At 47.4% G+C, this 27,420-nt stretch overlaps 1 protein-coding gene across 2 annotated transcripts in view; it reads left to right on the plus strand.

Moving 5' to 3' along the window:
- The first annotated feature begins 3,976 nt into the window (after window positions 1–3,976).
- The window catches only part of TCIRG1 (T cell immune regulator 1, ATPase H+ transporting V0 subunit a3), a 37,222-nt gene continuing 13,778 nt past the window's right edge, over window positions 3,977–27,420 (plus strand). Inside the window, exons 1-15 of one of the 2 annotated variants that reach the window (XM_066586979.1) lie at window positions 3,977–4,325; window positions 4,482–4,606; window positions 11,810–11,888; window positions 11,958–12,187; window positions 14,228–14,313; window positions 16,159–16,285; window positions 17,808–17,890; window positions 17,974–18,067; window positions 20,721–20,927; window positions 23,337–23,487; window positions 24,083–24,222; window positions 24,300–24,457; window positions 24,532–24,622; window positions 26,083–26,201; window positions 26,941–27,154. In XM_066586979.1, the coding sequence (XP_066443076.1) occupies window positions 3,992–4,325; window positions 4,482–4,606; window positions 11,810–11,888; window positions 11,958–12,187; window positions 14,228–14,313; window positions 16,159–16,285; window positions 17,808–17,890; window positions 17,974–18,067; window positions 20,721–20,927; window positions 23,337–23,487; window positions 24,083–24,222; window positions 24,300–24,457; window positions 24,532–24,622; window positions 26,083–26,201; window positions 26,941–27,154 (2,238 nt within the window). In that variant the 5' untranslated portion in view covers window positions 3,977–3,991. The remainder of the gene's footprint in view (window positions 4,326–4,481; window positions 4,607–11,809; window positions 11,889–11,957; window positions 12,188–14,227; window positions 14,314–16,158; window positions 16,286–17,807; window positions 17,891–17,973; window positions 18,068–20,720; window positions 20,928–23,336; window positions 23,488–24,082; window positions 24,223–24,299; window positions 24,458–24,531; window positions 24,623–26,082; window positions 26,202–26,940; window positions 27,155–27,420) is intronic. The other variant, XM_066586980.1, reaches the window with a different exon arrangement.

The raw sequence follows: 27,420 nt of genomic DNA on the forward strand, positions 1-27,420 counted from the left end.
ATGCTATGCTGCAAATACAATGGAAATGACCCCAAAGAGGTGTCGGATTGACAATGCAAGAAAAAGGCGCTGTTCGTAGGATCCGGCGCTGCGAACAAAATCACACAATATATTAACCCCTTAGTGACGGAGCTTGTTTGTTTTTTTTCTATTTTCATTTTTTCCTCCTTCCTTTTAAAAAAATCGTAACTCCTTCTTTTATCCATCCCTGTAGGAGGGCTTGTTGCTGTTTTTTGCGGGACGAGTTGTATTTTTCAATGGTGCTATTTAATGTAGTGAAAAACTTTTAAAAAATTCTAAATAGAAAGAAATGGAAAAAAATGCAATTCCGCCATCGATGGGTGCGTCTTGTTTCTAAGGTGTACACTCTGCAACCAAAATGACCTGATAACTTTATTCTATGGGTCAGAACAATTACTGTGATTCCAAACTTATATAGTTTTTTTTCTGTACTTCTATTTTTTTTCAAAGAAACATCCAACAGCTGCGATCACTGTGTGATCTCCCTTCATACATGTCCTGCAGCTGCAGGACGAAAAAACACTATAGGGCTGTCACTAAGGGGTTAAATAACGCGGTGTGCATGCTTCCTTAAACTGTTGTGGGATCCAAAGACACAGAGGCAGATTCTTCAGGAATGATAGCGTCTTTAATATATATGAGCCCAGTGGAATCATTTCCTGGACTCTGGACTAAAGCATACATACTATCCATCCACACAAAGACATATTATTAACTCTTTAATCCTACAATTGCCGTCCCATCTCCTGCCCTAAAATAGCCACACCCACCATCTTCCCACCATCTTACTAGCATTCAGGCCTCTTTGACACGGGCGACAGCGATATCACTGCGAGAAAATCACAGCGATATAGCATCTGTGTTCTGTGCGATATCACTGTGCTTTCTCGTGGCGATATCGTGATTTCGTGTCACTACAAAATCACGTGACTTTGTAGCGCTCTTTTGCCGGGATTTTCAGGAGGGCTTGAAATTTAATCCCTACCTGAAAATAAGGCCTATCTGTATAAAAAAAACACAATACATTACCTAACAGGCGCTGTCGGATCTGCCGCGAATCTCCTCTGCAGCTCCAGCCTATCTTCATTTCCCGTCCCCCTTCCTGCCGCTTGGACTTCTTGCCTCCTGTCTCCGGCGCTGTCCTGCATTGTGACTGCCTCCGCCAGGCTGCCATCAGCAGTGCTATTTCTCTGGCGCTGTCAGGCTCCCCTCCCGTTACCTGTCAGTGACCCGGCCACTCTGCCTTCTCAACCTCCCTGCTCTGGTGCTGACTGTCCCCCGCTGTAAGTCTCCACGCTGGGCGCCCATCAGTGCTGCCATATGTGCTTATGTCCACCCACGATGCAGCAGCTGCTGCCCCTCTGTGTCCCCCTGTGAGCCGCTGTCTTCTGGCACCGTCAATGTAGCTGGCCCTGCTCTGTGTCTCCACATACTCCTGCTACTGTAAGCGCTCCTTCTGCCTCTTCACCTTAGGCGATAAGCCTAACCCTAAGGCAAACCTTAACCCTAACGCTACTGGGGGGCGTTACGTAGCTGTTCCCTGTCACTGTGCCACCCAACCGATGTCTCCACCCATACTTCCAGTGGAGACAAGATGCACCAGTACCAACAGGTCCTGGTAGTGGAGAACTCAATTATTAGGGGGATAGACAGGGCAATCTGCCACAAAGACCGGGATCGTCGAACAGTGTTCTGCCTTTCGGAATGTGTAATGTGTAAACAGCTGGTTCCTCGAGTTCTTGCTCTGCACCCCAGCAAACAGCTGATATTGCCAGTGAAAACACCAGCCATAGAGGCATTTCCAGGATGGCCCACCCAGATGGCAGCTCTCTGTTCTGGCCATAGGGGGAGTCATGAGCAGGGACCGCTCTGTGACGATCGTCGGCCATACAGTATTATTGCACATGAAGAGGGGATGTCATCTGGGCACAACCCCTCTAAGAGCTCTCTGCACCTCCCATACTCTTGTATGGGGAGACGAGCTGCGTGTCCACCTGCAGCCATATGCAGCAACATCTCACTCTGGATGTGCTCACACCCCGAAACTTCCAGATTTCTGGGACACAATCAACGCGGGCAGCACTAATGCTTTACAAATATGATGTCTGCGGGAGCTTCCATCACGCTCCACTAGCCGTGTGTTCAAGGTGCGCCTGACAGGCTCAGACGCTTTTAACATTGGACGGCACACGGACTGAAGTCTGTGCTGATATCCGCAGAGGTGGCACATTAACACTTCACACTAGCATAACCTCATCCATACAACAGACAGGAATAGGACATGCCAGGAGTTTCATCATCAGTCCGTGTGAAAAAAACATCCTAGGTCATACATGTATTCATGGACACATAGAAGGGCTGCGGGCTCCCGTGGATGACATGTCCATCCTGGCCGCTCTCAGCACATGCAGATTTGTGAACCCCTTGCACTATTTCCTTTTGTCTTTCTTGGGGCTCTGACCCACTTGCGTTTTTTTAACGCTGCGTTTTTTAATGCGATTGTCAATGGGACTTTCTAATGTTAAAAACGCATCCCGTTGGTGCTTTACGATTTTTGTGCGATGCGTTTTTAACATTAGAAAGTCCCATTGACAATCGCGTGAAAAAAACGCAGCAATATCGCAGCGTTAAAAAAATACAAGTGGGTAGGAGCCCTGAGGCCTCACGCCCACAGCCGTGGTGGACTCCGCTAGTAGAATATCGCAGTGGAGTCTGCCACGGCGCCCCCCCAAAGCCTCATACTCACCTCCTGGATCCGCCGCACTGTTCCCGTCCCTCGAGCTGTCGTACATGCGCAGTACAGCACATGACACGTCGGCGGTGCCGGATGACGCAGCCGGTGGGGCCCATTTTCACGCGATACTTCTGCTGTGCTACATTGACTACAATGGAAGCCGGCAGTGCGTATTCCTGCGGCAATTAGAACATGCCACGGTTTGTTTCATGCTGCGAAATTCCGCGGCGTGGACATTGAGCTATTAGGTTCAATAGAACCTCACAGCTCCGGGGTAACGCTGCAGATTTCCGCCGCTTAATGGCGCCTACCCACTGGCGATTTTTTTCCTGCGATGTTTTGCGTTTTTTCTCAGGAGCAATTAGTATAGAATGTGTTCTTGTCCATCTGGGGTTTTTTTCCGTTTCGTGGGGTTTTTTCACATAGGAACTGTCAGTTGCATATGTGTCCTTATTTTTCTCTTAATGCACCCATGATTGTCAAAAAACGCGCGGAAAACGTGCGAAAATGCCGCGTTCTTCACGCGCGAAAATCGGCAACACAAGTGGGTAGGCGCCCTAAAACGCAGCAGAAATTCATCCGTGGGCGTTAGCCCTAAGTGTGCCTTCACACCGGGGGACATCGCACGATGTTTGAGCGATGTGAGAGTGCAAGAAATGTAGAATTCTGAAAGCCGTGCTTTTCCATATGTGACGCTTTCTATCATGCGATGTGAGATTTGGGAATCGCTTTCTGCTCGATCTTTCTGCGATTTGCTATTTATTCCCGCCCATGTTTCCCTATGCAGCCATTACAATTCACGACCTTGCGACGTACGTGCGATACGTTTTTAGTATCAGCCACTTCTGCTGTGGTCTATTGCGCAATAAAACCGCAGGCGTCAGCAATGTGAGATTGTTCGTCAGGAAGATACAACATTGCATGAGTGAAGATGCGATATCGCGCTGCGCCGTGTGAAGTTAGCCCTACCCTGACCCTGCAGCCGGAAGCGTTCATCCCCCATCATATCTGCAAGGATTTCACAAATGTTTCACCAATCTACTAATACAACGTGTAAAAAACACTTTATTTATTAAACCCTTTTTATTTCTCCAAAACCCAAATATCTATAATATTATTCTATATAAAACGAGTGCTGACAGGATATAGTTTGCTTCTCTTTCTGAGAACTTCCTCTCGGAGCTGTGATGACATGCTGGGACTTGTAGTTTCCCAACAGCTGACTATCTGCTAGCAATGAGGTCAGTAACCGCAGCAGCACCTCCTCCAGTCCGGAGTACAACTCGTGACTATGAAAACTTCCCAGCACAAGACTTCCTGATTGACTTCCTGCCCCCTCTGGCAGCGCCGCCTCCTCTGTCCCACACACCTATGGCACAGCTCCTCTCCGCTGGTCTCCTCCCACGGGGTGGAAGCAGCAGAGAGGAAGTTGTGTGCCGTGGGAAGCTCAGCTCCACTCATACTGGATTCTTAGTGCCTGCGGTTCCATCTGGGTCAGCGGTCCTACGAAGGGGTCACGGCTGCATCACCGGCTGTAGAACTGCTGGCAGCGGCCCACCTGTCTGTACAGGTGAGTGCACTAATCCTGTAGTAATGGTGGATGAGGAGTAGCTTTAACCCCTGGGCAGCCGGCACAAGCCCTGCTGACCCGCAGTTGATGCGCTGGAACGGCCTGTCTGACTATTATTATTAACTAGTGCTTCTATATACTCCATGCCGTTTGCAGACACGAAGATGGGCTCTCTATTCCGCGGCGAGGAGATGTGTTTGGCGCAGCTATTTCTTCAGTCTGGGAGCGAGTACCAATGTGTAAGCGAGCTGGGCGAGCTCGGGCTGGTGGAGTTTCGAGATGTAAGTATCTGTAGCCCCCTGGATCCTCTGGGGGGGCCGATGCAAGGCAGACCCTCATCTAATGTATCGCTGCAGGGAACAGTCTGCTGATGACAGTAAATGAGGGGATTGCTATATAAGCAGTTTTCTACAATATTTCCAATTCCTAACACTTTGTTGCTATGATGATCTGAAGCTTGTAACTATCCATAAGTCCTCCTCTTCTTCCTCTTCTTCTTCCTCCCCCCCCCCACATCTGCGACATAATTTCCACTTGCCTGCTCTACAGTGCGGACGGATGGCGGCACTCAGTGTGATGCGTCAGATCTGTTCGTTAACTCTTTGCTGCTCCGCCAGATAAGCGGGCGTGAGACCCGGAGACTCGGCGGTGGGACGGGACCATTTAGCTCGTGTCTAACTGCAGGTCAATTATTTTTTACTGATGGAGTTTGGGGCACAACTACCGGCCGGGTGGCAACCTTAGTCCTGAGAAAGGCCATGACTAGCTGGTTGGTGAAGTGATCGGGACCGCCTGTAGTACTACAATGGCTGCTTTAAAGTAACATGGCGCTCCGAGTACGGGCCGGTTCACGCTCAGATGTGACTGCAGCGCTCGCACAAGTGCCGCAGCCCCTTCAGTCAGGTGACTGGCGATGATCCCAAGTGGTGGCCCCCACTGATCGGGTATTGAGGTCTTATTCTGAGGATGGATCAGCAATTGTAAACGGATGGGAAAAAAAAAAGTGCCGTACCAGATCATGTTGTGTTTTTGAAGAAAAAAAGCCATAAACGCCCCCAAAAACTACTGTGTGTGTAGACCCTTGAATAATGTGTCATAGACTTCAGAGTAACAGAAGGCTGAGATCTTGGTCTAAGACTGCCTTCACACGGGCGACAAAATTGTGCGAGATCTGTGCGTTGCAAGACGCGTAAATATGAACCCCATTCATTAGAAAGGGCACATGCCCATGATACCCATGTGATGCCATGCGGGAAACAGATCGCGGCTTGTTCTACCTCTCTGCATGCTCTCACATTGCAGCACTCGTTGTTTTCAATGCGGCCGGCAGCATCGCACGGACTTCAATTGGAGAAACCCCGCGATCCTCCCCCGGGCTGAGAGGCGCAGCGCAGGATTGCTTCTTCCTCGATGTGATGCGAGGCGGTTTGGACCTGAAAACACCCTGCATCCTCGTGTAATTCACATGCTGGGGGGCGCGATATGGGGTGGGATTCACGGACTCGTAACGCGCTCGCCTGAGTGGAGTTGGCCAAAGGGGTATATTCACATGTGCCTTTTTTGTCTTCTCTTTGGCTGAAAGCCAGAAGTGGCGTTTCCAGTGTCCAGGATACGTTTTTTTGGGGGTACAGCCTAATAATGACTGAATTGGTTAATTTCCCTACTTTTGGAGAGAAAATGTGTAATTCCTGTAAGCCAAGTTTCTACTTATTGAGTGTAAGGCGCGCTGCTGACATTGTAAAGAGCAGTGCAGAGTATTTACAGAGATGAGAGGAGTAATGATGTGTGAAGCCGCCCACTCCTACATGAGCATCCCCCTGTATGATGGAGCAGCATGTGAGAAGGGAGAGGAGACAAAGGAACCGCAGGGGTGCCAAATAATGCAAGGACAGAGCACCCCCACAGCACTGAGTACACCAGGGTTTGGCTATTCTGATCTTAAGAATGGAGGGAAAGGTACACCAACTTGTAATGCTTCCAAAAAGTTGGGACATTGCAAAAAATGTAAATAAAAAAAGAATGTTTGGAGATCTCAGCTGACCAGATTTTATCCACAATAGAATACAGTAGAACCTCAACCAATGTCATTAATCCGTCCGGAAGCAATCAATGTTAGTTGAGGACATTATTTCCATAGGAATTAATGTAAATCCAATTAATTGGTTCTAGATGTTCCAAAAAACACACCAAACCCCATTTAATATAGAATAGCTCTGGTCTGTAATACCAAAAACAATAACAATACTGAATGACTATAAAACACAACTGGAAAGAATAAATTACCATTGCAGGGACATCATTATAGCAGTACGTATCACTGTGTTATCTGTGCTTTGACATAGGACTGCAGGGACATCATTATAGCAGTACGTATCACTGTGTTATCTGTGCTTTGACATAGGACTGCAGGGACATCATTATAGCAGTACGTATCACTGTGTTATCTGTGCTTTGACATAGGACTGCAGGGACATCATTATAGCAGTACGTATCACTGTGTTATCTGTGCTTTGACATAGGACTGCAGTATTTGCAAACGTTTCTTTACTGGGGATTCAGGAGGCAGGCAGTGTTCAGCCGGCACCTCGGGGATTCAGCTGTTGTTCTGTGTCAGGAGGCAGGCAGACACAGCAACGTTCAGCCGGCACAGTGCATTGTGGAGAGGGGAGGAGTAGGCGTGCGCTGATGCAGGAGAAGCAGGAAGTGACCGGCATCAGCTGCGCGCCGGCTCACTGAGCGGCGCCCGGGGTCATGGGGCAGTCGGCACCCTTATCAGAGGAATGCAACTTTATTTGAGGGACCGCCGCTGCCCTGACACATTGACTTAAGTTGAAAACAGCTTTACTTAAAGGGGTTGTCCCGCGCCGAAACGGGTTGTTTTTTTTTTTTTTTCAATAGCCCCCCCCCCCGTTCGGCGCGAGACAAACCCGATGCAGGGGTTAAAAAAGAAAACCGGATAGTGCTTACCTGAATCCCCGCGCTCCGGTGACTTCTTACTTACCTGGTGAAGATGGCCGCCGGGATCTTCACCCTCGGTGGACCGCAGGTCTTCTGTGCGGTCCATTGCCGATTCCAGCCTCCTGATTGGCTGGAATCGGCACGTGACGGGGCGGAGCTACAAGGAGCCGCTCTCCGGCACGAGCGGCCCCATTCAGAAAAGAAGACGACCGGACTGCGCAAGCGCGTCTAATCGGGCGATTAGACGCTGAAAATCAGACGGCACCATGGAGACGGGGACGCTAGCAACGGAGCAGGTAAGTGAATAACTTCTGTATGGCTCATAATTAATGCACAATGTACATTACAAAGTGCATTAATATGGCCATACAGAAGTGTATAGACCCAGTTACTGCCGCGGGACAACCCCTTTAAGAGCAATGCTACTCAAGGGTTTACTTATATGAGAGGGAGGGGACATTTTTCCATTTCATTTTTAAAAAATTAACTCCTTTTAGAAATTGATGGCAGCAACACTTCTCACAAAAGTTGGGTGAGTGCCGTGTCCACCATTAGTCTCCTAGGGGATGCTACACAATTGCTAGAGCTTTGGGAGAGGAATGTTGTCCCATTCTTGTCTTTTTTTTTTTTTTTTTTTTTTTTTTTTAAATTAGATATTTTTTATTGAACATTTCCAACTTTTCTTTTACATATTTCAAATATATTATCAGTCATCATTGTGCATAACGGTTTCCCTCCCCAACCCCTCCCTTCCTCCCTCCCTCCCTATCCCATTCTTGTCTGATGGAGGAGTCTAGCTGCTCCGCAGTCCTCGGTCATCTCTGCCGGATTCTTTGTTTTATAATGCGCTAAATGTTTTCTATTGGTGGAAGGTTCGGACTGCCGGCGGCCGCTTCACCCCGGACTCCTCTTCTGTGAGGCCATGCTGTTGTGGTGGATGCAGTTTAGCATTATCTTGCTGAAATATACAAGGCCATCACTGAAAGAGACGTGTGGATGGAGCAGATGTTGTTCTACAACCCCTATATATGGCTCGGCATTGATGGTGCCTGTCAGGATGTGTGCGCTGCCCTTGCCATAGGCACTAATGCCACCCATACCATCCGAGGTGTAGTAACTGTGCGCTGATAACAAGCTGGGTGGTTCCTCTCCTCCGGAGTCCGCAGGACATGGCATCTGTGGTTCCCATAACCAATTTGACATTCTGATTCCTCAATCAGTTGTAAATGAGCTTTGGCCCAGAGAAGATGCCGGCACTTCTGGATTGTGTTGATATATGGCTTCTTCTTTGCATAGTACAGTTTTATCTTGCATTTGTGGATTACATGGTGAACTGTGCTCTCGGGCAATGATTTCTGGAAGTATGGCCTCCTGCACACGGGCGGAAATTCCGCGGCAGAGTTTCTGCCCGTGCCCGCTGCCATAGGGTTGCATTAGATAATGCAGTCCTATGCAGACAGCCCTGATTTGACCCGCATGGTAAACAAATCGCAGCATGTCCTATTTCTGTGGGAGCCTCGCAGCCGACACATAGCAGGGCGGAGCGAGACGCCAGAGCAGGTGAGCCGCGGGTCGCTGCAGGGGCACAGCTCGCATCCTGCTGCAAGAATTCTCACGCAGGATCCGACTCGGCTGTCTGCAGGAGGCCCATTACTGAGCCCATGCAGGGATTGTATTACAGAATCATGTCTGTTTTTAATGCATATAGAAAATAAAGTCTGCACATCCAACACATAAATGAAGTGTGAAGCTGCACAATAAGCCACGGCTGCAAGAACTACAGTAACAAGCATGCTTCAGCACCCGACACACAATATCTGCAAACAAAGGCATAATGGCTTATTGTGCAGCCTTACATTTATTGGTTGGATGTGCAGACATACTTTCTGTAGGCAATGCATTTGTGTCGGCTGCCTGCACGTCTGTCCTGCTCTCCACTTTCCCATCTGCCCCAGGTGGTTCAGTGATGGTATGTAAGCCAGGGACCCAGCGTTCCCATTCATGTCTGTAGAGCCAGGTACCCATCCATTAAGGTTCGCCTTGGCTTACATGGATTTGATCAAATCGTGCACTAAGGACCTTACATTTTTATCTGGTTAGTACAATAAGCCATTATGCATTTGTTTGCAGATATTGTGTGTCGGGTGCTGAAGCATGCTTGTTACTGCAGCGACGCCTGAAGGCTTGTAGCTCTCAAGCATCCAATACTGACCGTCGGCCTTGTCCCTGGTGCACAGGGACTTCTTCATATTCTCTGAATCTTTTACATTATGTGCTGTAGATGGTGGGATATTCAAAGTCTTCACATCTTTACATCAAGGATCCTTCTGAAATTGTTCCACAATTTTTACAGTTTGGTGAACATCTGACCATCTTTGCTTCTGAGGAGCTCTGTCACGATCTATTCCGGACTGGAGTCACCTGTTGTGGTCAAGGTCTGGTACACAAGATGGCAGTGTAGTACAGAAGGTTCAGGCAGGAGAGTTGTCAGCAGATAGCCGAGGTCTGGTACACAAGATGGTGGAGTAGTACAGAGGGTTCAGGCGGGAGAGTCGTCAGGAGATAGCCGAGGTCTGGTACACAAGATGGTGGAGTAGTACAGAGGGTGCAGGCGGGAGAGTCGTTAGGAGATTGCTGAGGTCTGGTACACAAGATGGCGGTGCAGCAAAGAGGGTTCAGGCGGGAGAGTCGTCAGCAGATAGCCGAGGTCTGGTACACAAGTTGGAGGAATAGTACAGAGGGTTCAGGCGGGAGAGTCGTCAGGAGATAGCTGAGGTCTGGTACACAAGTTGGAGGAATAGTACAGAGGGTTCAGGCGGGAGAGTCATCAGGAGGCATATTAACTTATTCTACAAGACCTTTGCTCGATTCACAACCTGATTGGTTGTTTGGGTTGCCTGATTCACCAAACAACCAATCAGGTTTTGAATCGAGCAGAAGTCTTGTGGAATAAGTTAATGTTCCGTCAGGAGATAGCCGAGGTCTGGTACACAAGATGGACGATCAGTTGTAGAGGAGGCATATATTTATGTTGCACAATGGTCGATTCAACCCAAACAACCAATAACTATGAATCAAGCAGAAGTGTTGTGGAATGTAGAGGAGCAGGTATGCGGGAGCATAGCTTGGTTAGAGGCACAATAAACACACAAGTGTGGGCGGTTCGAGGCCAGGTTTATATTGTGTCCCTAATTAGAGCAGCGTGGAGCCAGTTCTGGAACTGGGGACTAGGAGTCAGCTCAAGGCTCACAGATAGTTTCAGGAGAGGAGCTGTCCACATGCAGGATAGCTCAATAGGAAGAGCTACCGCTGGGAGTGCAGGGGCTCACCGGTTGGATCCTGACTCTGCCTGTCAAACACACAATGTTTTTTATAGAAATAGTAGAAAATTGGCTCTGCAGCTGTTTGTAATTAGCACCACTTGCTTTTCCAGCCTCTTATTAAACCTGTCCGACCTTTTGGGAAATATACTGCGGCCATCAATTAACTAATTGAGTTAAAGGGAGCCCGTCACCAGGAATGCATATACTAAGTTCTGGTGCTCACACGGCGGGTTCTGTGGAGTCCGGGGAGGTATTTCTTATACTTACCTAGCTCTGCGATCCTGCGCTGTCACCCTGAAAGTCAGCACATATGATGCAGCTGGCAGCCTACTGTGCACCCGCACTCCTGGAGCAGTCAATGAGAGTGCTTGCCTACAGCTTGTAACCAGTGGTCCTGCTGCGTGGTCCGAGCTGACTTTTGGGGGTGACAACACTGGAACTTGGAAGCGGGTTATTATAAGAAATACCTCCCCGGACTCCAGGGAACTTGCAGTATGAGCAACATAACTTACTTCATGGCGCTCGTACCTGGTGAGAAGACCCCCTTTAACTGAAATTGAAAAATGTCTCCTTTCCCCTTCCGATGTGTTCTGTTATATTGTGGATAAAATCTGATGAGATGAGATTTCCAATCATTATATTACTTTTTTTTTCCCTTTACATTTATTTACATTTTACTCAGCGGACCAACTTTTTTGGAGTTGAGGTTGTAGTATAAATCTAATGAACACGCATTTATCCAGCTCGCCATACTCCAGCCTCATTGTCCGCACACTTCATGGGCATTGCCGGTGCTGGAGAATCCACAGTCATGCTCTTCTGTCTGCTCACTTCACATCCACAGACAGAAGAGGACAAATGAAGACCTCACAGTGTGCATGGTGCTGGAGTGGAGCAGATGGAGGATACCAGACTGCCGCGCAGCCTGTGAATGATGGAAGGATGAACCAAGCTGCTATTAAATATTGCCAGTGCTGCCAGTGGGCCTCCTGACTTAGAAGCCCGACCTCTAAAGCTAGCCCATTGAGCTAACCTATGCAAATGTAGTCTGCTGACCCTGCAGAAAGTAGTCACCTGCCCACCATCAGCAGTATGCACATGTCCTAACCCCAGAAGTGAGGCTCACAGTAACACAAGGTTCCTAATGAAGCAGAACTGGATATAATGGAGTCAGATTTGATGATCTTGTTTTTCATTTTTCAGCTTAACCAGAATGTTAACGCCTTCCAGCGCCGCTATGTGTCGGAGATCAGACGCTGTGATGACATGGAGACGACTTTTGGTGAGTTTCTAGGACTGCCAAGTAATATATGAATTCCGGACATGATGGCTGATGACTGTATTATCTCAGGGTACCTGGAACAGGAACTGCGCAAGGCTGACATGAAGATCCCGGTCTCCTCAGCATCCCCGCCGGCCCCTCTACCCAAAGATGCACTGAGAATACAAGAGGAATCCGAGCAACTGGCCAAAGAGCTAAGAGAGGTATCCGGCAACAGACAGACTCTGAAGGAACGACTGCGAGAGCTGCGGGAGTATTCCAATATACTGCGAGAAAGTCAGAGGTTCACCGGACCGCTGGTGGGTGCCCCATGCCACGAGTTGTCTTTTCAGTGTTCTTCTTGCCAGTACTTATTGAGGTAACATCAGGATAACGTACTGATACTGGATACTAAGGGCTCGAGTCAGGAGGTCCGTTCTTAATGCTATTTTCTTCCTCCGACACCATGGATCAGCTCTGCACTCCTGTGGGACAGAAGCCACAGCCCTGCGCCCCTTGCCTTTGTCTAGCCAAAAGTTGATTAGTTACTTCTCTCTCTGCTAATACGTAGATGCGGGTGGTTTGGCTCTTGTATGGAACATTTAGGAGGACAAGGTCATTTCGCATGAAAAAACCCAATTAACTTGGGTCTGAATCGAAAGTATATGCAGAAGGGGGAGCTGTGAGGGATAAGACAAATAGTTGGATAATGATTGTGCTTTGAGAAAAAGATATGTTTGCATGTTGGCTTTTACAGCAAAACGGATGCATATGTGTTGTCCATGTTGGGCCTCCTGTCCATGGGCGATTCCTCACTGCGTTTCTCATGACGATAATCTGGCCGAGGGAAACGCAGTGAACGTTTTCCAAGGACTACTATGGAAAGTGCAGCCCTGCTGTCCATGAGTGGAGAATCATAGCGATTCTCCACTCGCGGGATTCAAATCGCAGAATGCCACGATTCTTCACGGTGAGCCACTCTCTGGCGGTGGCTCCTGTGGCGGAGATCTGCCACGGGATATCACTACGCCCGTAGACAGGAGGCCTAAAGCTCGCTCTCTCACTCTATATGTATCTACATAGATATGTAGGGCAAATGTACTATGTGGATGGATGGATGGAGTGTGTATATCTCTTTATATACATGAAGTTTATATCCTTCATGTAGGCTTAAGTGACTAATAACTACTAAACCCTGCCAGTGTATAAACTTAGAAATGTACCATATATACTCAAGTATTAGCCTAGGCACCTAATTTTACTGTAAAAAATTGGAAAATTAGGTGCCTCAAGTATAAGCCTAGGGTAGGAAATGTATGTCCGTGCACCAATGCTGTCAATGGGTCTGCAGCTGCTGCCGGCAGCCCTATTGAAAGCAATTGTCTGCCAGCACCCTTTGCAGTTATTTTCAGGGAGGGGCTTTAAATATAAGCCCTTCCCTGAAAAATCATCCTTAGCATGTGTTTTAAAAAGAAAAAATAAATTTAAATTTTTTTTATATATATAAAACTCACCTCGCTGCCAGGGCGTTTAGCCACTTGGGTCCCGTCACTGTAATGAAGTTCTGCCTGCTGAAAGGGCTGCGTCTGACTGGCTGAGTGCTCAGCCAATCACAGGCAGAGCTCAGCCATTCATTGAATTGAGTGCTCAGCCAATCAGAGGCAGCTCTTTCAGCAGGCAGGGATTTTAATTTCCTGTCTGCTGAAAGAACTTCATTACATTGAGAGGACCCAAGCGGCTAAGCCCCTGCAGCGGTGGACGTGTGTGCGTGTGTGTGTGCGTGCGTGTGTTCGTGTGTGCGTGCGTGCGCGCGTGTGTGCGTGTGTGTGTTTAAAAAAAAAACCTCCCCTATTCTGGTGGCTCTCTATCTAGTGCTGTAGCCCTAATACCTGCAGATCGCAACCCGGAAGAAGCTGCTGCTGATCACCTAGTGTTCGGCACATGACCGCTTGCTTCTTTTTCTATGTTCTGAGCGGCGAGTATTGGTAGCGTATTAAGTGCACAGCTCCCATTCACTTCAGTAGGCGTTGCCCCTGTAATACTGAGGATAAGTCATCAATTTTTAAGAGCTGGGAAAACCCTTTAAAATAAGCCGCCAGTTTTAGAACAAAATTCTGTCCCGGGAACCGAGGGGTTCAGGGGTTACGTTACTTGCACTACTTCTCTGCCGTCCATCGATCTGCCGGTTCCCAGTCCCATTATCTGCTCTTCAAGGTGGCCAACACCGTCATCAGACTACCTATCCCCTCCCCTATGCATAGATACGGTATGTGGCAATATAGGGAAATAGTGCGGACATGATAACGGCCAGCAGTTCTATCACCGTTGTGTAATGCTTGATACTCTTGGTCTTTCTATAGCCGGAGTCTGAGTCTTGGAGAGAAAGTGCCGACACTGACCCCTTCGTTGACTCTACGGTGACCTCCAGACACGACCTCCGAGTTAGGTAAGTTGTTGGCTCTTAATTATTATTTTTTTAGTGGCGACCTATCCTGAGGCAATAAAGGGAAACCGATTTGCTTAGTTGTGCATAGGGAATATGTAGGGCTGCTACCGCAGTCAAGAGTCTACATGCAGGATGACTGGCACCCCATAAAATTGTATCCTGTGTCCATCTGTGTTGGGGATCTAAAATTCTAAGCTCATATTGTGCAAAAGTCAGACTTGTATATCTTCATGTCAACTCTTGAAAAGTTATTTCTTTCTCCTCTCTGTATCCAAGAATTGGATTCGAGTGATATTAGTAGGAGCAGTTGGGTTCCTTTTCATATAGCTAAAAGCGTTGTTTTACAGTTAAGGGGGTTATCTATAACGGATGATCACTGGGGACTCCATCACTGGGATGTCCACCAGTCACTTCCTGCCCAGCCCCAATCTGGAGGACTTTGGTGCCCTGCTGCTGCTTCCAAGGTCTTTGGGGCCGATACAACTGAGCACCAGGATGGAGTGGCACCATGCATGTTCCCTCCCCACCCCAGCTTCTCCTGACTGCGGTCCTACTGTCTGGAGGACAGGAGGCATCAGGACCTCCATTCAAGTCCCTGCGATCTGACATTTATCATCCATGCTATGGATAGGGGATAAAATGTCCGTTGTGATAAAACCGTTTTAAACGTTACATTTCTCCGTTAGATCACACAAAACGCTCAAACAATTCTCCTCAGTCCGGATGTTGCTTTACAAGCTTGTTATGGAGCCCCTTGCGGTTCTGTCGGCTCCCTCTCAGAATGTCACCTCCGATGTTTAGTGTCATGCGAAGCTGCTTCTCGTGCGCTAATTCTTATTGGCTAGACTCCACGATGGTGGGAACTACTCTGCCGTGCAAGAACAAGGGGGTCTAATGGGCAGAACTGAACTACTAAGCCGGTGTCAGACATGGGCTAGAGAATCGGAAATGCAAAAATCGGTGTGTAACAGCAATCTCCAGACACGGTGGCAGTAGGTCCACTTTAATGAGGAGATTCTCTCCCCCATGCTGAATATTTATTTAGTCGGCAGCCTTATCTATACTTAAGTCCCTGTACAAAGTGCACATGGAGCTCAGGTCTTGAACCTGTTGGGTCCGTTTACACCAAACAATGTATTTTTTGGACGAGCGAGTGACGTCACCACCAGTACAGCCAGTACATTCGCTCTCGGGGGCGGCCTGTTTATACAGCAGATACATCATTGGTTCATTCAAATGAGAAATTGTTCAGTCGTTCACATCCGCTGTATAAGTGATGAGAAGGACTGAACGACTGGGATTTAAACCGAACGATTGGTGAACGAGCCAACGATGATTTTTATGCTGCATGAAATGAAAAGGTGACTGACTTCTCATTCGCTGTTCAGTCGCTGGCTGCGTTTTACATTGAATGATTTTATCACTCACTTTTGCTCGTTTGAACGATTATTTTTGAACGATAACCATTCCGTGTTAAAGGGTCTTCAGACAAAGCGCAACCTGCTGGTCGAGTGATCGGTGGGAAGCATTAACCTGATGGTCAGATGGTCTACCATTGGCTTTATATCTGTGCTCAGAGACAAACCTACAGCATGCACCCAACTCCATTCATGATATTGTCCTTGTAAGGATACAGGGATCGGATCTCCATATGGAATTACTTTGAAACAACTTACAGAATGCTGAATTCACATTCCCTTCATAACTCACTCCTAGAGACCACTTGTACATGAATTGGGCTTCTGTACTATAAACATGGGCTAAATATTGAGACCTTGATGTTTGGGTCATGGGCGCTGTATTTATACGTGGATACAATACTTTATACTCCACGTTTGTATTCAGTTTTATGGCCGGAGTCATTCACCCGTGGCGTATGAATGCCTTTGAACGTCTGTTATGGCGAGCCTGCCGAGGATACCTCATTGTCAACTTTGTGGAGATGTCTGAACCAATGGAGGACCTCGTAACAGTGAGTTACCCCTAACCTGTCTATTCGGTTGTACAAAGAGCCTGTACCAGGCAACCGGCCGTGTATGTGTATATGTGCATATATGTATGTATGCATGTATATAAATAATCTCAGAAACCACATGGACACCACTGGCTGTTGGTAATGATTCTCCCAGAGGGGAAGGCATCAGATGTAAATGTGATCTTCTGGTTGATCATGTCATCACATATATCCTACAATAGGACACATCATAAAGTGGCCATAGATGTCTGGCATGAATGAAAATGGTGAACAATACTCTTTATTAGACTTCTGACAGCTTCGGGGTGTAAACCCCTTCTTCTGTCTGTAAGATCTTACAACGTGACGTCCAATGGTGCGCGTAGTTTTCCTTCTTCTGTTTCGCCAACTAGAGGAGTGTGTGAGTGTGTGAGTGTGTGAGTGTGTGAGTGTGTGAGTGTGTGAGTGTGTGAGTGTGTGAGTGTGTGAGTGTGTGAGTGTGTGAGTGTGTGAGTGTGTGAGTGTGTGAGTGTGTGAGTGTGTGAGTGTGTGAGTGTGTGAGTGTGTGAGTGTGTGAGTGTGTGTGTGTGTGAGTGTGTGAGTGTGTGTGAGTGTGTGAGTGTGTGTGAGTGTGTGTGTGTGTGTGTGTGTGTGTGTGTGTGTGAGTGTGTGAGTGTGTGAGTGTGTGAGTGTGTGAGTGTGTGAGTGTGTGAGTGTGTGAGTGTGTGAGTGTGTGAGTGTGTGAGTGTGTGTGAGAGTGTGTGAGAGTGTGTGAGAGTGTGTGAGAGTGTGTGAGAGTGTGTGAGAGTGTGTGAGAGTGTGTGAGAGTGTGTGAGAGTGTGTGAGAGTGTGTGAGAGTGTGTGAGAGTGTGTGAGAGTGTGTGAGAGTGTGTGAGAGTGTGTGAGAGTGTGTGAGAGTGTGTGAGAGTGTGTGAGAGTGTGTGAGAGTGTGTGAGAGTGTGTGAGAGTGTGTGAGAGTGTGTGAGAGTGTGTGAGAGTGTGTGAGAGTGTGTGAGAGTGTGTGAGAGTGTGTGAGAGTGTGTGAGAGTGTGTGAGAGTGTGTGAGAGTGTGTGAGAGTGTGTGAGAGTGTGTGAGAGTGTGTGAGAGTGTGTGAGAGTGTGTGAGAGTGTGTGAGAGAGTGTGAGAGTGAGTGTGTGAGTGAGTGTGTGAGTGAGTGTGTGAGTGAGTGTGTGAGTGAGTGTGTGAGTGAGTGTGTGAGTGTGTGAGTGTGTGAGTGAGTGTGTGAGTGAGTGTGTGAGTGAGTGTGTGAGTGAGTGTGTGAGTGAGTGTGTGAGTGAGTGTGTGAGTGAGTGTGTGAGTGAGTGTGTGAGTGAGTGTGTGAGTGAGTGTGTGAGTGAGTGTGTGAGTGTGTGAGTGTGTGAGTGAGTGAGTGAGTGTGTGAGTGTGTGAGTGAGTGAGTGAGTGTGTGAGTGTGTGAGTGTGTGTGTGTGTGAGAGTGTGTGTGAGAGTGTGTGAGTGATCTCCTTGAAGAGTAGCCAGAAGTGCCTGCAGCCAACGACTGTTCTGCCTTTCACACAGGGGGAGAGCGTAACGCAAATTATATTCTTAATATCCTACTGGGGCGAGAGAATAGGAGAGAAGGTGAAAAAGATTGCAAGCTGGTGAGTGATTCCAAAACCTCGCCAGGTCCCTGTATGTTTCCGGCCATCTTGTGTATTTGACATCCTTTTTTTTTCTTCCTTAGTTTCCACTGTCACATGTATCCGTATGCCGACGATGAAACCGTCCGTCTTGAAACGCTGAAAGATCTCTTGCTGCGGATCCAAGACATGCAAAATGTGAGGGGCCAATCCTAGAGTTACTGGATGAGAATCACCGCGCCGCGAATGGTTCTCAGATCTGTTACATGTTGCACCAAAGCCATTGTCCCTCGTTCGATGCCATTTTGGTTGACGTTGACCAGCAGTTTCTTATGGAACAAAGGATCTTACAACAAAGCGAGATTCTTATGGTCCTTTTACACAGAATGAGAATCTCCCGATTCTTGTTTGGGCGAGCGAGCTGGTGACCTCATCGGCTCCTCCACGCTCGTGCAGGCTTCATTCACTTATCGTTCAGTGTCTCACATTCCGATCAGTGGTTATACTGCCAACAAGTGAATGAACTGGCGAGGATTTTTATGCCGGATGAAATCTAGAAGAATAGTGGCAGCATACAATAATGTCATAAAAACTATGAAATCTTTGTTTTCCCATAGTCTAAAAACGTCGGCTACGTTTCGGCCCAGAATAGAGCCTTCTTCAAGCTGAAACGTAGCCGACCTTTTTAGACTATGGGAAAATACAGATTTCATAGTCTTTATAATACTGTTGTATGCTGCCACCATTCTTCTAGATTTCTGGATCTGACTTTTGGGTCTTGGGGTCAGACTCACATTAGTGGCTGGCATTTTTCCACCTCTCCCTGTGGGGAATACACATTGAGTGCTGCTGCAAACCGTCTACTCGGCCGAAACTGATTGACGAACGGGACCCTCACGAGTCTTAGCCGTCATTCCATTGTTGGCTGCGTTTACATGGGATGATCTCTAAAAATTCACTTTAGTTCATTTGAACAGTTTTGTAAACCATAATTGTTCCGTCTAAACGCACAATTAGAACAGCTGCAGTTCTGATCAGTGGGAGTCTGAGACCCCTGAGCTGATGGAGCAGAGGCTCTCACCAGAGTGCCCCGTCAGCTGCCACCATTCTTTGTGATTCTTCTTGACCACTATAGACAGAAGCGTTCAATCATCTGTGTATGTTCTGTGTCAGAAGAAGTGGAAGAGATACTAGTGCACGACGTGGCCATCTCTGGGGCTCCCATGTATGGGCAGATAAGGGTCTCCTGACTCTGGTGCTCCAGAAGGGAGCAGGTGAGCTAGAACAATGGCAGCACATGCAGATATTTCATTTTGGTTTAGACAGAAGTTTGAGTAGCTGACATAAATGATAACTGAAACTGTTTCATACATGGTCTCCTCTTAGGGGCAAGTGGACACCCAACTCTTCTAATAGGTACCGATTTCGTTGTCAGAACTCGCACCAATCAGATATTTATGGGCTAGACTGTTCATAAGCCCTACTGTCTTAGATTGGAGTACTCCTTTAAGTTTTACTACACCACTTCCAATTAGTTGAGTCTAATAATTTGATCCTTGGACCAGAAAAGGTTGTGTATCGATCTCCATACATGTCCGTGAAAGTTGGACATTCAGGAAGGCAGACAGAAGGCAAACTGATGCTTTTGAACTCCAGTGCTGGAGAAGAATGCTGCGTATACCGCCGACAACAATGGTCACCAACAAGATGGTCCTAGAGCGTATCAAACTAAAAATACCGCTAGAGGGCAAAACCGGCAAACAGCGGCGCTCGTACTCTGAACACATCATGCGAGCCAATTCTCTAGAAAAAACATTGGTGCTCGATACAGTTAGTGGGTCACGAAGAAGAGGACGCCAAACACCACGTTGGCTGGGCGCAATCAGGGCGGATACAGACATGCACATGGAAAAACTGAAAGAAGCGATCAAGGGTAGGGAAGTATGGAGAACGGTGATCCATAAAATGACCGACAGTCGGCCTCGACTGAACAGATAATCATCATCACCATCTCTGAGTTAGAGGGTTGCCTGGCACTGCTTATGGAAGAAGTTTTTCCAATTCTGGACAACTCCATTAAAGCACCGTAATCTCATTTCAAGTTAAGCATTATTTTCCTGCCGTTGGTGAATGCAGAGCATATTAGTAACCTCGTAGATGGCACTGGGCAGAGAAGCTGCCTTCCCGCATCGCTGAGGACTTCTTTAGGTGGACATGGGGGCATACAAGCTTCTAGACTCCGCTGATGGCAATAATGGGTGTCTGCGTTTGTGCATTGTGAGACTGATCACTGACAATCGGGGTGAGTGGGACAAGTGTCTAAGGTGCTTTTAGACGGAACGTGATCGGTCCAATATCGTTCAAGTGAATGATAGTCGTTCAGTCTAAATGCAAACCAACGACTGAACGATGAACAAGAATGGTTCGCTTTTCATTCATTTCATGCAGCATAAAGCCATGGTCGGCTCGTTCACTTCATGTTCGGTGTAGGCCGCGCTCATCCAGTCCTTCTCGTTGACTTGTACAGCAAATGTGAATGACTGAACAATGTCTCATTTGAAGGAGCCAACAATGTATCTGCCGATATAAATGGGCTGCACAAGAGCAAACGAGAATCTGCCTGTCTAAAAGGACCCTACTTCTCCGGACAAGGGACCTCTGGACCTTGTTCTGTTGTTCCCTTTTGGGCTGCAGTGGGGCGCTCTTCCCATTGAGGTTCTCCTCTTATACTGTGCGTTGTACAATACTGTTGGGCCGTTGAAGTTACATTTTCAATATATAATCATGACTTGTACTTCAGAGTTGACTGACCCCCCTGAGCAGTTACCTCTCCCCTCCTGTCCTACTGCAGGTGCTGGCCCAAACGGAGGGCTTCCTCACACAAGTGCTCCACCGGGCTGCTTCCATCCTACATCCTTGGAAAGTCAGCGTGAGGAAGATGAAGCACATCTATCAGATTCTGAACTTGTGCAGTGTGCGGGAGCGATGCCTGATAGGGGAGGTGTGGTGTCCGGTGGCTGATCTGCCCGTACTGCAGGGGGCGCTGGGTCGAGCATCGGTGAGATACTCTCAAAAAACAACTGAAATGATTTTCCCCTAAAGCACGCCTCACCCAAAACATAAAATGTATGTTTGACAGGAGCTTAAAAAGTAGCTGCGTTTATTTTTCTTTTTTCTTTTTTTTTTTTTTTTTTTCAACGTAGAGAGTGTGCGATTCTAAGACTTTTTCAGTAGGTTTTATCAGCCTATCCTGTAGCTTGTTCTTACATAACCCCTCTTCGGCTCGAGGAAACGGTGCTGAGAAGTCTGTTCACCCCTCTGTAGAATCAGGAGCCCCAGCTGTGCCTGCATCTCTAGTGCGGGTACCTGGGCCAGACTGGCGAAGTGCCTCAGTGGGCATGCATGCATCCGGGGGGACGCCTACTGAATGTAATGGCAGAAAGAGGACCTGTCCCTACTTGATGTGGAATCCGTGTCAGGAACTCTGCAAGTGGATTTACCCACCGAAGAGGACTAAATCCACATGTGGATCGGCAGCCAAATATTTGCATAGCCACTGCAGTAATCCCCAGCGCCGGCGCAGATTTCCGCCATGATTTCTAGAGATGGAATCTATGATATGTGAGGATTGGTGTGCGCTTCTGCAGCAGATTTCACCTTTTCAATGAAATTCAAAGTAGAGGAGTGAAATCTCCTGCAGACCGGCACCAAAATCCACAGCGGATGAGTGCTGTGTGAACGCGCACCAGGGGTGCATTCACCTGTAGCAGATTTCGGGGTGGATCCGTGTCACAATCCACACTATTTGATGCTTATTTTGACTCTTTGAGGATCTGCAGCTGATTGGACCTTTTGAATTGAAGGGATGATGTCCGCTGCGAATCCACATCATTGTGTGCGAATTTTGACCCAGTTTTTGGTGATGATTTTTCCAGCGTGGAGCAGCCGCACCCCTTCTGCGATCTGTGACCATATCTTAAGGCTTTGCTAACCATACAGCAAATCCACATATAACACACAAGGATTTTGCCACCAATTTGCTGTGGAATCGCGGTAAAATCCACAGTGGATATAAACGTCAAAACTGAAAATCTTCTTGTTCTCCGCTGAATATCTACTGTGGATTTTGCTGCAATTTCACATTGAATGGGTGTCAGAATCCTCGTTTTATATGTGGATTTGTTGCATGTTTTGCGGAGCTTCTCTGCAGATTTCACCCCATCGTTTGAAGAGATGAAATCCACAGAATAAATTGAGATGCTGGAATTGGAATTAAAATCCACAATACAGATCAATATACTCTTCTAATTGTTTCCATAGTGTGTGGATGGATTTCTTGAAATCTCGGCCATATTGCTCAGTGGGGCCACTTTTTGACTTTTTTTTTTTTTTTTCCAGGGCTGCTTTAAGCTCCCAATCCGCCTCTGACTGTTCCCATATAACAGATTCAGCTTTTCCCCCTGGCTGGTTTTATTACTCTCAAGGCTCCGCTGCTCCTGCCGTCCTTCGGCGCTGTGTAAGTGGAAGCCGTTCTGTGCTGCAGATGGCTCCTCCCCTTCACAGCGCAAGCTCTGCGCCGAACATGATGCACTGTTGGCGTCTCAGCGCATCGGGTTGTGACATACAGTAATGTACACCCGCTGGGCTGAGACCATGGCAGTGCATTGGGTCCAGCAGGAAATGGGCGCTGTGGAAGAGAGAAGCCGACTGCAACACAGAATAGCTTCTCCTTACACAGCACCCGGGGTCGGCAGCATAAGTGGAGGTAGGAGAGTTTTACACCAGTGCTGGGGGACAGACTGATCATGGGGGCACAGGAAGATTGAGAATAAAATATAATGCAGACATTTATTAATACCCTGTTATATGGGAAGGCATTTCTCAGCGCCGTCTCCTACTAGCTTAGTTGTTCTTGTGACGTTAAAAGGTTAAGAAGTTATCCCATTACAACAACTTTTGTCTATATTCACCTATTATTTTAAGATTCACTGTGGAGGTGAGATGCCAGACAGCCGCTCAGGAGGCTGTTACATTGTGGCCTATGCATTGTAATGCTACCTTTCCCTGCAGTAGTCACCGGCAGCAGCTGATCGATAGTTGGACCTACGACTTACCTCTCGAGGAAGGGTTTGCTGGGACAAATATATTGGTCTGATTGCAGTATTTGATGCAGCACTTTCACCCATTGTATTTGGCTTATGTTGCTTGCTTGAAGTCATCTGGCCAAACAAAGATGGGCAAACCGGATCTGACTGGCTGCCGCACACTGTGGATAGTATGGATCAGACCCTACATGCTGCTCCGACCGGTCAGTGCTGGTTAATCGGAGCAGGTGTTGAGTCTCAGACCACTGATGTATATACAGCGTGCATCAGGTAGTCGGACAAGCTGAGCGGCCATCTTTGTTTCTCCAGGATCGGAGGGTTGTTCTAAGTATAAGTTGATGATATAAGGCATGTATTTCTAGGCGCACAGCGGTGGGGGTGGAGAATCGTTTTGTCACCGGATTCCATGTTCTGTTAGCCCTCCCACCTTAATTCGCACAAACAAGTTCACTTCTGGTTTTCAAGGAATTGTGGATTCATATGGTGTAGCCAGTTATCAGGAAGTCAACCCCGGTGAGTGGACGCCATTGATTATCTGGGGGCTTTAGGCTTGGTTCACACGGGGCAGAACTGCCACGGACCTTCCGCATGGAAATTCCGCCAGCAATCTTAAGCCTGAGACTAACCAGCAAAGTGGATGAGATTTGCAAAAATCTCGCCCACACACTGCGGAGAAGCCGTTGCGGCCAAATCGCACAGAAGTAGAGCTGCTGCACGGAATTCAGAGCCGCGGCATGTCTGTTGTTTTGCCGTTTCTCCGGAGGCCTCTCTCCTCTATGGGGAGAGATGGCCGCAGCAGAATACAGGTGGCGAAGCCGCTTCAAAACCCACGCCGGACGGCACGGGTTTTGAAGCAGCATTTCTGCTGCGGAAATCTCGCAGTATTTCTGTGTGGACCCGCTGTGGTCATTCCGCGAGATTCCTGTGGAATATACACCCCGTGTGACTGCAGCCTTAGAATGTTTTATACATGGATACAACTGTACTGATGATATGTCACGCACTCTGTAGACATGGAGTCCGGGATCCAGTCAGAAGGAAGGTCTCGTTCATCTCCACTTGTGCTTCTGACTGCTGGATAATTGAAGGTTCTTCTTTATTATTTCAGCCCTTTACACCATTATAACATTCCCTTTCCTCTTTGCGGTGATGTTTGGAGACATCGGCCATGGACTTCTCATGTCCCTATTCGCCCTTTGGTTGGTTCTTGGTGAGGAGAACCCAAAACTTAAGAACTCTGAGAATGAGGTAAGTGGAGGCGACTTGGGAGGTGGATGCAGCATTGTAAAGCATGTGTCTGACTCGTCCCTTCTTGATGTTTGCAGATTTTTTCCATGTGCTTCGGTGGTCGTTACCTGGTCCTGTTAATGGGACTGTTATCTGTCTACACGGGCTTTGTGTACAATGAGTGCTTCAGCCGAGCAACAGTGATTTTCCCTTCAGGCTGGAATGTTGAAGCAATGGCAAGAGACAAGAACTGGACGTAAGTGGAGGGTTTTTCTGTACGTTCCCAAGTGCCGGTGCTGTTTGTTATAACTATATTTCTCTATATTGTAGACGTGAGTTCTTGTCTACATCCACGCCTGCTCCGCTGGATCCCAACATTACCGACGTCTTCACCGCAGTCTACCCCTTCGGCATTGACCCGGTGAGATCATCTCTTGTACCGTCTTTAATCTGTTGGTCACTGTGGTCCTCACCCGAGGGGAGCTTGGAGAGGACATGCTGAGCTCGGGAATATACACTTTTAGTTGATTCCATATTAATATGTAACGCTGTTTAAACGCTGCCAGGATTCCTGCTTTTCCCACCCACTCACTGCTGTCTGACGCGTCGGAGGAGTTAGTACGAGGGATCTGACAGAGCGGCTCTAACATCCACTAAGCTGCAGGAAAACCTATGGAGTGTATATAATCATATAAACATGGTGCAGCTTCTTTCTCTGCTCCCTCCAACATAACCCCAGTATACAAGCTTTTACACCAGCAGAAATATATCCTCTGCAGAATATCTGTCCCTAACATCAGACCACATGGTATATAGGCATATAAACGTGATGCAGCTTCTCTGTCCTGCGCTCAACTGTATAATGGCCGCTAGTTACACTGTGCCTACATACGGCTAGGTCATGTGATACGGGTGTCCAATAAAACTGCTGCCCATATGCAAGATGGAGAACACAATTGGTGACCTCATCAAGGTACACTGGCAGCTGATTGGCATTAAGGGAAACTCTATTTTTTCCCATGATTTACGCCAAAAATTGGTTCAGACTTGCCCAATTCGATTTGGACCGATTTTTATCTCCCAGCTGATCTAGACAAGTGACACTACTGTTAATGCTTCTGTGGTTTCCTGTTGATCTTTGCTTACACACCAGCCGCAGTGATGTTCTGTACAGGTACTGGAGACCGCAGCCAATCACTGGTCTCAGTAGTCACGTGCCATACTTGAAATTTTGACCTTCAGATTCTATTGAACTTAAACCTATTTTGGACCAACTTGCTGTGAGCAGTAGTTACCGCTGCTTTATAAGCTGGTATGTTATATTCTACTTTTCAGTACTATAAATATCGACTGGTTTAGAGCCCTTGTAAGATGCCTTGTTTAGAGCATGCTGTACTGATTAAGAAAGGTAAGGGCCGTAGCGCTCTGTTTTGGAGGACTTCATCCATTGAAATCCATGTATAGTGCTTTTGTGACAGAGCAAGTCCCTCAGCCAGAGTAGTTGGTTGGAGATCCAAGTGGTTTTGGACAAACCCTCTAACATATAGAATTTTACTATACAACCTGATTGATACTTTTCAGAGAGAGATACTCTAAATCAGTGTTTCTCAACTCGTCCTTAGGGACCCCCAACAGGTCATGTTTTCAGGATATCCTAAAGTAAGAATAGCTGTGGCAATGTCTGAGGACTGACAGTAATTACATCACCTGTGCAATACTGAGGAAATCCTGAGAACATGACCTGTTGGGGGTCCCGAGGGCTGCAGGTGGGAAACCCTCCTCTATGCAATAACATTACGGTATTTTGGACTGAGCAATGGGTGACCTAAATTCTCTTATAAGAATCTTCCAGATGTAAGTAACATGTTTTCCTCCTTTCAGATCTGGAGCCTGGCCTCAAACCGCCTCACATTCCTAAATTCCTTTAAAATGAAAATGTCTATCATTTTGGGGGTCTGCCACATGGCCTTTGGAGTCTGTCTAAGCATCTTTAACTACATGTAAGCACCATTACAATGTGATCGTTTGCCTGTCACTGCTATTTTATGACTTGACTGTATTCCACCATCTTGGACCACTGAATCCATAACTCCGGGCCCTTTTAGATGATATATCGTATGAACAAGGAATGACCGCACTGTTCACCGGTGCAGCCGGTTTATACCGTCGGTTACATCGTTGGTTCGTCCAAATGAGAAATCCTTCCGAATCTTCAGTTCTTTTATATTCGCTATATATGATGACGGACTGAACGAGCGCTGCTTAAACCAAACGAAAAGTGAAGGAGCACCGGATGGTTTGTATGCCTGCAGGAGATTAACGACAAGCGTGAAGCAAACAATTATTGTTCATCGTTGGCTGCGTTTACACTGAATGATTATCGCTGTATTTTGCTTGTTTGAACGATAATCGTTCCGTCTAAAAGCGGCTTATTGATGCTTCATTTGTGGTGCCGGCCTCCAGCTGGATAATGACAGCTGGTGGGGGGGACCGCTCAGTAGATCCCGTCCTCCTGCGATCACACGAGGTTTACAGAACTGCACCACCAAGCACATCAGCTAGGCATCTCCTTCCTTTGAGAAGGGCTGATTTGTGTGCCTCCTCCTAATTCTGTGTCTTTTGTGGGGTCTCGATTGATGATGGAGTCTCGTATATCCATAGAATTGTACGCTGGTGTTGGATCACTGATGAGATTACTTGAAGATCTGCTATGTTTTTGTTTTGTTTGGTCTCTTGCAGTCACTTCAATCAGAAGTATCGCATCCTCGTGGTTTCCATCCCCGAGCTCCTTTTTCTCCTCTCCCTCTTTGGATATTTAATCTTCATGATTTTCTACAAATGGTTTGCGGTTGATGTGAGACAAGTCCAGACCGCACCGAGTCTCCTCATTCACTTCATCAACATGTTTCTGTTCACAAAGAATGACACTAACAAGGACCTCTACCAAGGACAGGTGAGTGTAAACCACTGACTACCTCTCATAATGGTCCCTCATGTTATGGGGGCCTCTGGGTACGATATTTTCTACATACAATGGAGTTCCTGTAACTGGAGACTACATACAAGGCCACGGGCACCACTGATCGGAGATGAGTGTCATTTTACTATGCCTGTATTCCTGATTTGCACCCACTGACCGTCCGCCAGGCAGAGCCGCGTCCAGCACTATCTGTGTGTGGCAAGCTGAGAACTGCGGCCTAATTGTAGGACACTGAAGAC

The sequence above is a fragment of the Eleutherodactylus coqui genome, chromosome 13 (assembly GCF_035609145.1).
Source record: "Eleutherodactylus coqui strain aEleCoq1 chromosome 13, aEleCoq1.hap1, whole genome shotgun sequence".
Classification (NCBI taxonomy): Eukaryota; Metazoa; Chordata; class Amphibia; order Anura; family Eleutherodactylidae; genus Eleutherodactylus; species Eleutherodactylus coqui.